The following is a 12,057-nucleotide window of genomic DNA, read 5'->3' as shown; positions in this document are numbered from 1 at the left end:
TATTTGACGGCACAAGTAAACAACAAATAACCCACTATCTATCCACAATTCCAAGTACTGATTATACAGTTTGACTATTGTCTTGCTGATATGACGCGACTTCTGATTTTCACTGCACTGTCGTTTTTTTAATATATAGGTATTCGACTTCTCAGTATACTTTTCTGCTATTTACACAATTGATCTCTTCCTCCTTGTTTCTGATGTCCTGCTCATTAAAAATCTGCACCACATAGTACAGGAGTTAAGTGAGCACTCACCTATCGCCGTCACGAAGGCGCCGGAACTGTTCGACAAGCAGGCAGCGGAACGTGGGGCCCACCTTGGCGCCCTCAGACAGGTCCTCCAGGATGCCACCCACCCACACGTCGATGTTACCTGTGGACAGACAGGTCAGGATTTTAGATCGTGACCAGTAGTCAACAGGAAGCGAATGGAACTGTTATCAAGTTGTGCAATAAATATGCCGTTGGTATAGTCTAGTTGAGCTGCGTTTCCCCTGAAACTTCCTAGAACATTAAAGCTTTGTGATGGACCGGGGCTTTATCCTGGAACACTGACTTTCGCGGGAAATGTTCTTAACGACTAAGCTGCCCAGACGCGTCTCGCGAGCTGCCCTCACAAATTCACTTCTGGCACTACCTCTATCCTACTTTCCAGACTTGTATATTTTCACTGTCTCTCTGTACGATTTACTCTTTTTGTTTTTCTTGCTTCCGGCTCACAGTAACACGTGGACGACTTCTGCAATTTGTAAACGGTCATATAGGCCGCGATATGTCGCAGTGCTCAGTCTAGCGCAGAAACGGTGGATTTTGTGGGTTTTACACTTCAGTTATGGTGACTGCGACGACGGTGCAGCATATGGTGCTTGCGTCATCAGCAAGGGTGCTCGTTGTTGAGCTGGTCTTGCTGGGGTATCAAGTTCCATTGACTGAGTCCAGCAATTGGACAAGATCATGACGACTTCAGCATATTTATTAATTACTGTATACAACATGTCTGGGGGAAAATCATGCACACAATCTCGAAGATACCAAAGACAGGTGTATGTAAGAACGACAGCACATTCAGTTTAACAGCTTTTGAATCCAAGTAACTGACAATATAAATATTCAGATGAATGCAAATGGAAAATGAGTACCTATTAGTTGGCAATCAGTTCGGCTTTGGGAAAATTAAAAGCACCAGAGATACAGTTTTAACCATCCATTTGATAACGGAGAAATTTCGTACGAAAAATCAAGGCATGTTGATTGGATTTATTAACCCACAGAAAGCATTGAAAAATGTAAAATGGCTTGAGATATTCAAAATTCGTAGAAAAATAGCTACAAGCTCTAGAGAAATACAGGTAGTATACACTATGTACAAGAACACAGAGGAAACAACAAGGATGCAAGACCAAGAATAAGCCGGCCGGATTAAAAAGCACGTATATCTCGACGGCAGTATTTCTCCCCTGCTGCTGTGAATCGAAGAAGCAATGATGGAAGTAGAAGGAAGAAAACGACTGGCGTAAGAATGCCCGAAGATTGATAGGATTCAGTGATGACACTGCTACCCTCACTCAAGGCGAGGAAAAATTACTGGACCTTCTGAATGGATTTTGCAGTCTGTAAAGTGATGGACTGAGAGTAAACCAGAGAAAGACGAAAATAATGAGAAGCAGTAGAAATAAGATTAGCTATAAACCTGACACTAAAACTCAGGATTTATCATTAGATGAAGTAAAGTAATCCTGACAACTCTGAAGCAAAATAACACACTGAAGCGAGGCGGATTTGGGAAGTAGACTAAGACAGGCAAAGAGGGCATTCACCGTTAAAATAAATCTAATACTATTAACATAGTCTTACTTTGAGATTTCTGAGAATGTATGTCTGAGGCTCAGCATGTGAGAAAACCGACAGAGAATCGAAGCATTTGAGATTTGGTATTTCAGAAAGATGTTGAAAATTAAGCAGACTGATAAGAAACGAAAAAGTTCTCCGTTGAATCAGCGGGGAGAGAAATTTGTGTAAAACATTTTGTACGTGTTCGAAGACATCAGCAGTAGCAGAGAGAGCTGTAGAGAGCAAAAACAGTACAGAAAGCCAGGTAGGGATATAGGTCAGAAATAATCATGGAAATGGGTAAATGAGCAACAAGGAGATGAAGAGGCTGGGACAGGAGAGGTATTCGTGTTGGACTGATTACAGCCAATAAAAGACTCATGACGGAAAAATATAAATACATAACGAAAAACTGGGCTATTAGAGTACTGTCCACGCTCAGCAAGATGCCCAATGGCCCTGTCTCCGTACTAACGTCACGCCCTCGAATTGGCGCCAACGCTTGCTTTCTTAAACTTGTGGACTGCCATGTTTCTTAGTCATGCGGTACCCAATTTCCGAGGGTGACTGAACACCGGGAACGGCCGTCAGAGCCCGACACAGCTTTCTAGTTGATGGTCTTTGCGAAAGCATGTGACAATTATTTACAGATGCTTATTTTTCAGAGCATTTATCGATTCATAAAGCTTATTACACCTCCTGGCAAAAACAAAAAAAAAAGCACTCGGAATATACGGTCGGATGTCAATGTAATTTCATCCACGTGCACACTATTGGTGGGCTTGTAAATTTTTACAGTTCTTGGCAAAAAAAAATGGCTCTGAGCACTATGGGACTTAACATCTATGGTCATCAGTCCCCTAGAAATTAGAACTACTTAAACCTAACTAACCTTTGGACAGCACACAACACCCAGTCATTACGAGGCAGAGAAAAGCCCTGAACCTGCCGGGAATCGAGGCCGGGAACCCGGGCGGGGGAAGCGAGAACGCTACCGCACGACCACGAGCTACGGACTTTTACAGTTCTCATTCCCTGTGACAAGTGGAATGATCACTAGAGCACATTTGTGTTACTAGGCCTGGTAAGATATATAATGAACGTGAACAGCCTCAGAAGTTGACTGGTCACTGTGAAGGACACTGAGAATCAGTGTACTCGTATGAGACAGTGTTATCAGCATCTGAGAGAGTGGGCTTCCAGTAGGTGTACTGCTGGAATTGTGCAATACCCAGATTTGTTAGGCATTTGGATGTGACAGTGGTCCGATGTTGGACTGTACGGGAACGTCACAGCAGGACACTCGTCGTCCCAATGCTGGTCGACCACGCCTGACCACCAAAAGGGAGGATCATCGTATTGAGGAGCAAGCACATCATAACTTCTTCACATCTGCACCTGACATGCGAGAACAAGCAATGGACTTTCCTGAAAAAGTCTGTGTGATCCAATACCATTTGTCAGAGTCTATCAGCAGCTGGACCTGGGAATTACCATAGCATTGGTAACAGCCTTTGTGACCACAACATAAACGTCTGCGTTTGGAGTTGAGCCGTTGCAGGGAAGAATGGACTGCTCATGAATGGCGTCATAGTATGTTTAGTGAACGATCGCGGCTCTGTAGTACCCCAACAACTTTCGTTGGCTACTTTGACGGCGATTTGGGGAGAGGTGCAAGTCTTCCAATTTTTTGGAGATGCACAGTGGTGTTACTCCTTGTGTCATGGTGTGAGGGGCCACCGGGTATATCATTGAGTAGCGGTTGTTACTTACTGACGGCCGGCCGGGGTGGTTGAGCGGTTCAAGGCGCTACAATCTGGAACCGCGCGACGCTACAGTCACAGGTTCGAATGCTGCCTCGGGCATGGGTGTGTGTGATGTCCTTAGGTTAGTTAGGTTTAAGTAGTTCTAAGTTCTAGGGGACTGATGACCTCAGAAGTTAAGTCCCATAGTGCTCAGAACTATTTGAATACACCATTTACTGACGGAGATTTGATGGCATAACGGTACCTCACGGATATTCTGTGTCCTCGTGGGGTACCTATCATGCTACTGTATTGTCGAGCCATCTTTCAAGAGGACAGTAGTCGTCCACAGATTGTCGGTGTCACTATGAACTGTGGGTGATGCTGAGATACTTCATGGCCGGGAAGATCCCAGATCTGTCCCGATAGAGCAATTGTGGATCTAGCTTGACGTCAACTCATTACCAGCGCCAGAGGCAAAGACATGAAGGAGCAGTTACAACAACTGTGGGCCACCTTTTTCACAAGAGAACATCGTCGATCGAATCAGGGCAAGCATTTAGGCCAACTAAGGTGCAGCTTCATACTGACAAATGAGCCCGTACTGCCAAGTCATTTGTAAATTTGGCTCGATTTTGTAATAACTGAAATATCATCACATACCCTCTCACCCCGTGAATTTTCAGTTGCCTCACCTGCTTCTGGGTGCCTCACTTATTTCCTGTTCTCTTTGAATATCAGGTCATACGAGTACGCAGATATTCAGGTGGTGCAAACAATTTTTTGGAGAAGAGTTCTCTGACAGTAGATGTGACTCAAGACTGTAGAGCAAACCTGGATGACCGTAGATGCGCTGCAGCTGGTCGCGAACTTGCTGGTTGCTGATCTCGTGCCGCAGGTCGTCGAAGGTGTGCGCCTCGGAGAGGTTGCAGAAGCGGCGCCAGCTGTTGTAGTGCGGGATGCCGTGGTCGCGCGAGCGCTGCACGTTCATAGCGGCCAGGTCGAGCGCGACGGCGTGCGCCACCTCGAACAGGTGCTCGGTGAGCTCCGTGTTGAGCGTCTGGCCGGGCACCTTCAGCTTGGCCGGCACGTAGAAGAGGCCGCGCATCAGCGGGTCCACGCCGCCCTCTTCCACCAGCCGCCACGGCGCGAAGAACGCCTTCGACAGCGGCACGTGCCCTTCGGGGATGGGCTGCAACGGAAAACCACACGCGGCGTTTTGGATCAATCACTAGCAATCTCAACACACCACAGAACATCAGGTTAAATAAACGAGAAAACGAATGTTGTAGATTTTATTAAAATCTTTGTTTGTCTAAGATCGCAATGTAGAAAACAGTCATAACTAATTTCAACCGCATAATCGGTCATCTTAAGATGAGCATTCGAAGTTTACATCACGAGAAGAAGCAAAAATATTATTACTACAATGTTTACATCTTTTAGGAAATGTCACCCTACACTCGAGTTTACAGTATACTGGGTGATCAAAAAGTCAGTATAAATTTGAAAACTAAATAAATCACGGAATAATGTAGATAGAGAGGTACAAACTGACACACATGCTTGGAATGACATGGGGTTTTATTAGAACCAAAAAAATACAAACGTTCAAAAAATGTCCGACAGATGGCGCTTCATCTGATCAGAATAGCAATAATCAGCATAACAAAATAAGACGAAGCAAAGATGATGTAATTTACAGGAAATGCGCAATATGTCCACCATCATTCCTCAACAATAGCTGTGGTCGAGCAATAATGTTGTGAACAGCACTATAAAGCATGACCGTAGTTATGGTGAAACATTGGCATCGGATGTTGTCTTTCATCATCCCTAGAGATGTCGGTCGATCACGATACACTTGCGACTTCAGGTAACCCCAAAGCCAATAATCGCACGGACTGAGGTCTGGGGACCTAGGAGACCAAGAATGACGAAAGTGGCGGCTGATCACACGATCACCACCAAACGACGCGCGCAAGAGGTCTTTCACGTGTCTAGCAATACTTTTGTTTTGGTTCTAATAAAACCCCATGTCATTCCAAGCTTGTGTGTCAATTTTTACTTCTCTGTCTACATTATTCCGTGGTTTATTAAGTTTTCAAATTTATACTGACTTTTTGATCACCCAGTACATATCTAAAAGTATTGTACGAGTGCTATTTCTTTTTATTTTCCTACATCGTGACCTTAGAGAGACAAGAGTATTGAAAAAACCTGGAACATTAAAGTTTATGTCGGAGTCTTCCACTGTGCTAGGTAATTACAAACGAGAAAATGTGTTGAGGTTGTATAGTTCCTCCTTCTCTACACCACCTGCCCAAAGAGTACCGAGACCGATTTCATATCGCCCACATATCGTGATAGTGTCACGTACTCAAGGTATAAAAGAGCAGTGTATTGGTGGAGCCGTCATTTGTACTCAGACGATTTATGTGAAAATATTTCCGACGTCATTCTGGCCACACGACGGGAGTTAACAGACTCTGAACGCAGAATAGTAGTTGGAGATAGACGCATGGGACATTCCATTCTGGAAATCGGTAGCGAATTAACTATTCCGAAATCGATAGTGTCAAGAGTTTGCCGAGAATAAAACATTTCAGACATTACCCTCCACCACGCAGCGGCAGACGGCCTTCACTTAACGACCGTGAGCAGTGGCGTTTGTGTAGAGTTACCAGTGCTAACAGACCAGCAACAGTGCGCAAAATAACCGCTTAAATCAATGTGGGACGTACGACGAACGTATCCTTTAGGACAGCGTGACGAAATTTGGTGTTAATGGGCAATGCAGCAGACAACCGGAACGAGTATTTTGCTAACAGCACGGCATCGCCTGTAGTGCCTCTCCTGGGCTCGTGACCGTATCGGTTGGACCCTAGACGACTGGCGAACTGTGGCCTGGTCAGATGAATCCGATATCAGTTGGTAGGAACTGATGGTAGAATTCGAGTGTGACGTGGACTTCACGAAGCCACCGACCCAAGTTGCCACCAAGGCACTGTGCAAACTAGTGGTCACTCCATAATTATATGTTTTGCGTTTGCATGGAGTGAACTGGGTCCTCTGGTCCAGCTGAACCGATCATTAACTATAAATGGTTACGTACGACTACTTGGAGACCATTTGGAGACCATTTACGGCCTTTCATGGACGCTGTGTTCCCAAACAACGATGGACTCTTAGATGACAATGCGCCATGGCAGAACATTATGGACAATTCCAGCGAATGATTCGGCCACCCAGTTCACCTGACATAAATCCCATCAAACATTAATGGGACATACTCGAAAGGTCAGTTCGTGCAAAAAATCCTGCACCCGCAGCCCTCTAGCAATTCTGGAAGGCATGGTTCAATATTTGCGCAGGTGAATTCCAACGACTTGAGTCCCTGTCACGTCGAGTTTCTGCACTTCACCGCGCACAAGGAAGTCCGACACGGTATTAGGATGTATCCCATTACTTCTATCACATCAGTGTAAGCGATGTCAGCGCAGTAGATTCGGTTGCAGCTCGAATTAACAACAGCAAACAACAGACGTTTCTTGGCTCTGAGCACTATGGGACTTAACATCAGGGGTCATCAGTCCCCTAGAACTTAGAACTACTTAAACCTAACTAACCTAAGGACATCACACACATCCATGCCCGAGGCAGGATTCGAACCTGCGACCGTAGCGGTCGCGCGGTTCCAGACTGAAGCGCCTAGAACCGTTCGGCCACACTGGCCGGCCAGACGTTTCTTCTATCAGTCAGCTGTGGACAGGCATTGTTTAGCAGTGGACGTTCGGCTGCGTGTGTCAATGTTGTTTCGTCACTAAACATAATTAATCAACGAACTGAACATCCCTACATCAAGTGCTCAAGATAGTCTCCTGAGAGATCTGGAAAACAGAAAAGCACGTTCAAATTTGTTCCGCACACCTGGACTCCCGAACAAAAAACAACGACACGTGGATACCTGGCACTACCTAACTGAACTGGAAAACGCAGACGACCATTTTCTTGATGATATCATCATAGGTGTCGTCTACCACAAAGCAAGAAAGTACAGAATGAGTCACCGATGTTTCGCGAAGACCTATGAAAGTGTAAATGCGATGTGCGCCAATCATCTCAATGGACTTTTCTGACAGTTTAGGGAGATTGTACGATCGTTCTAAGCCTTGTACTCGAGTTGAAGGTTGACTAAGTACAACTCTTGAAGCACTAAAACTAACGTCTCAACGTTTGTTTTCTTTCTCGAAACTTTCTGGACTGTCGGTTTGTACAGCTGCTCCCACCTCCGTATCACCAGTTCTTTTCTGTCACGTACAGTTTTTTCCTTAAGGAATAAAGTTTATTTTCTTTATTTATCTTGAGTTTCAGAAATTTTATTAAGATAGCAAGTTGCCTACACCAAGATGCCATGATTTTCACGTAGGTGGATTATTCGGCCAAAGCTAAAACATAGCGGTGTAAAAGTGTGACCAAATATGACACCTTTGTGCCTGGTACTAAATACGAGTATATTTTGCGTGAACCGCTGGTAGGTCACAGAAAATACTGTTTCCACTACCACGTATCAAATTCGGCTTAATGGAGCAGATTATAAGGAGTATTCCAAATGATGTATCCTGCTGTAAATAACTTCCCACGAAATTTCCTTTCAACAGTCCAGAAAAATCCGAAGTTGGAAGTTTTTTTGGTCTTCAGTTACGCGCATTTACGAAATAGGTTAAAAAAATGGCTCTGAGCACTATGGGACTTAACTTCTGAGGTCATCAGTCCCCTAGAACTTAGAACTAATTATACCTAACTAACCTAAGGACAGCACACCCATCCATGCCCGCAGCAGGATTCGAACCTGCGACAGTGGCGGTCGCGTGGTTCCAGACTGTAGCGCCTAGAACCGCTCGGCCACACAGGCCGGCTACGAAATAGGAAGAATATGAGAATGTAATGAGTACTGGAGAAAAAGATGCATGGACTATCTGCAGTTCTGTTACTGAAAACTTTCCAGGGAATCAGTGGCATCCGAATTACAATAAAATGGTCAAAACCGTCTTGAGAAATTTTAAGAAACAGGACTGTGGCATGAGTGTATAAGTCCACTTGCTATCGTCGCATATTCACTACTTCCCTGAAAGTATGGGAGATTGCAGTGAACAGAAAACACTTTCACCAGGACCTTAAGCAGATGGGGAAAAGGTACTGAGAAAATGGAATGAGCTTTTGTGGAACATTTAAGATTGACAGTATAAATGAAATTAAGAGCTAAGTTTGAAAATTAAATGTTACAGGGCACTCACAATGTAATTAAAGAATCTTATTGCTTATAATATTTTTGGTGTAAACCTAAAAATAAAACAACATAATAAGGTAGACGTTGATTGAGATTTTACTTTGATATTTATACTTCAATTACTTAAATTTTGAAAATGTTTGATCTTATTTTGTGAAAAATCCTGAGGTGATAGAATTACATTACAGCAATTTTCAGAATCAGTATTACAAATTGATTATAGAAAATCTGTTTTGGAGAGATCATCTGGCAGAATTTTAAAAGATACGGGCTTCTGAACTCTGCAGACTACGGTGAAGTGCATCTTAGAGGATACTCCGCGAAGGTTTGCTCAAGTTCCACATGAAGCACAGGTAAAATGTTAGCATAAACGTCACTGTGCACGTCATGACTAATGTAATATTGTCTTTTCAGTCACTGAGGAACCAAATAGTAGGATACTATCGTATAATCCTACATTCATCACCTAGTATTGGTCCATGAAAAAAGATGTGCTTCGTGAAGCCTCTTCCAGTTTAGTATCCTCAGTAATTCCGTGACGCTCCGGCGTACGCCAAACAAACTTGCCATCCCCTGTGCTGCACTTATTCATCTGCTTTCATCATATGGCATTAATTAATTGGATTAATATTCTGGAATGTGTCGCCAGAGTATTCTCCTTTGTAACGTGAGTGTATTTTCCCAGTATTCTACCAATCAAGTCTGCCACCTGCTTACACCTAATTGTTACACCCAGGAACTGTTAGTACCAGGTATTTATATGACCTCATTGACTCCAGTGTCCGCTGCCGTAGCGCAGCGGTAGCGTTACCGCCTTTAGAGCAAGGGGGCTCGGGTTCGACTCCCGGCAGGGGACTGGGTGTTGTGTGCCTTTCATCATCATTGACACGCAAGTCGCCGAAGTGGCGTTAACTAAAAAGACTTCTAATGCGGTGGCCGAACCTCGCAGGGTATATCCCGGCCAATAAATGCCATACGATCGTTTCATTTCATTGACTCCAGTTGTGGCTGTTTGACACTGTAACCAAGGATACTGCGTTTTTGCGTTGTGAAAAATGCACAGCCTTACATTTACGAACGATTAATGCTTTCTTTTTTTCACAAAGATCAAAGAACATCAGATACCATTTGGTAGTACACATGAATTCCCTTCACGACGAAATTACCCTTACAGCCGGTAAAGAAAACGCTTTATTGACTTAGCCTGGTCTGCTCTCTATACTTGTGAAATTATGATTAGATTAATTAGCTTTGCTATGACCCACGAGACAGAGTTAATTATTCACCATTGATCAGCACCCTGTAGCTGTCTAGTCGCACTTACACAGAATTCCAAATCGCATCACTCTGCTGCAAAATTGTGTACTAGTAGAAGTCTTCGGTTATTACCCATACTTTTGGTTCCCACATCCTTGAATCTCGGAAAGAAAACAGCCAAATATAACTGTAAAGTAAGGAAACCAAACGGCATCTCACACTTACAGCATATTAGCTTCCACGTCAACGCAACAGTTGATTCATCTCCGCTGACATTACTCTACAATACACTTCAAGTTACAAAGATACTGCTTCCACCTATTGCAGCCAAATTCTTCGAAAAATATAACCTTATACAATCTGGAATTATAGCCGCGAAATCCAAATTCTGAACAGTACAGCATAAACAGGAATGCTTTTTCATGACAAGTTTCTCAATCAATACAGACTTCACGATATTTTTATGACTATACACATATAACTGTCTTTTCCGTTCCTTGGTCAATTGAAAGTATTCCTTACACCACGAAACGACCTGGCACAACCAACCAGTATAAAGTATAATACACTTCATAAGTGCTGTAGGTGGCTCCAATTTACCTCTAAAGCTCTCAAAATAGTTTTGAAATAAAGTGGACCCAACTGCGATCGTTAACCAGAAAAGGATCTGTACAGTCAGTCTTCTAAGAGCGTTTAGCATACCTGTATAATCGAACAACAAACGAATGATTATTTTCATTACTGTTAGTAAATGGTGCACTGTTATTCTTTGTACATTATAATGAACATAAACTTTTTCTTCATATATCATTTTAGGCGCTTGCACTTCCTACAATATACGTTCAAGCCGCAAATGTATCCTATAAATATATACGTTTACCCTATTAATAATTACCTTCTGATACATATTTTTAAAAACATCTGATTACAACACTTAAACTTGACATAAAAAGTGTTAGTAAATTACGTGTTTCACTTCGCCATAGGGTGCAAACGTGGTACTGGGGCTATCGTACAACTACATTTCCACGTTCGTCTCTTGTATAGGCGCCAACGTCTCATTCTCGTCTGATAACGAAGTCATGATATCCATGTACGAAGTAGCGTCACTCTGTGACGACATATCAATAATTTTGACACGAATGCTGTAAATTTTTCTAGACTGTATATGTATGATATTAAAGATGAAATTTTGTTCTTAGAGCCCAGTAAATATGATAAAGAAGAAACTGAAGTGAATTATTTGTCACGTATGGTCAAGACTAGAGAATACAGAGTCTAAAGGGTAAAGTGCAGATGTTTTTATATGTTGTACTTCAACATGTACACAAATCAGTGTGTTGGATGCTTTCTCTTTGCATCAAAGAGTCTTCCCAAAAACACGCCACAAACTTCACGGCCTGATGTTTTCTGCAATGTTGTACTGCAGCACTAAATGGACTACACCTGTCATTATAAACTAACGCTTCGGGTCCACTTCACAACCTGACCTGCTGTCGAGAGAAAAAAATGCACTAATGGCTCGCTCTTGCCACATGTACTTGGAGGTACTATCCAACCTAAATACATACGACTAGTAATGGCCATAATCAGTACTCTGTAAATGACACATATATACTAATGAAATGTTGTTCAGTATACCGTCCTCAGTCACCAATCAAAATATTTGCACTTATGACCGTTACACTCTGTGTAAGACATTTTGTAATAAGATGTCGAAGAGCAGGTATTAAGCAAAGGTTTTTGTATTCCAGTAAATATCTCTGTTTTTTTTTTTGTGAAAACTGGAACTACATCCGCTGCTTCCCCGACTCAGTGATAAGAGCATTCCTGTTCCTGGACAACGAACTAATTCAGCAGGTCACCGTTACAACTTACAGCAACAAGATCATTAATAGCGCTGCAAATTTAGTTGCAGAGAAGCTTTTCT

At 42.9% G+C, this 12,057-nt stretch overlaps 1 protein-coding gene across 1 annotated transcript in view; it reads right to left on the bottom strand.

The window, feature by feature from the left end:
- The window catches only part of LOC124794669 (peroxidasin), a 197,827-nt gene that overhangs the window by 30,787 nt on the left and 154,983 nt on the right, over nt 1-12,057 (bottom strand). Inside the window, exons 17-18 of the mRNA XM_047258204.1 lie at nt 4,415-4,772; nt 261-378 (exon numbers count right to left, since the gene is read on the bottom strand). Coding sequence (XP_047114160.1) covers nt 261-378; nt 4,415-4,772 — 476 coding nt within the window. The remainder of the gene's footprint in view (nt 1-260; nt 379-4,414; nt 4,773-12,057) is intronic.

The sequence above is a fragment of the Schistocerca piceifrons genome, chromosome 4 (genome assembly GCF_021461385.2).
Source record: "Schistocerca piceifrons isolate TAMUIC-IGC-003096 chromosome 4, iqSchPice1.1, whole genome shotgun sequence".
Classification (NCBI taxonomy): domain Eukaryota; kingdom Metazoa; phylum Arthropoda; class Insecta; order Orthoptera; family Acrididae; genus Schistocerca; species Schistocerca piceifrons.
The sequence above is the reverse complement of the archived record's forward strand: the minus strand, read 5'-3'. Positions and strand labels throughout refer to the sequence as shown.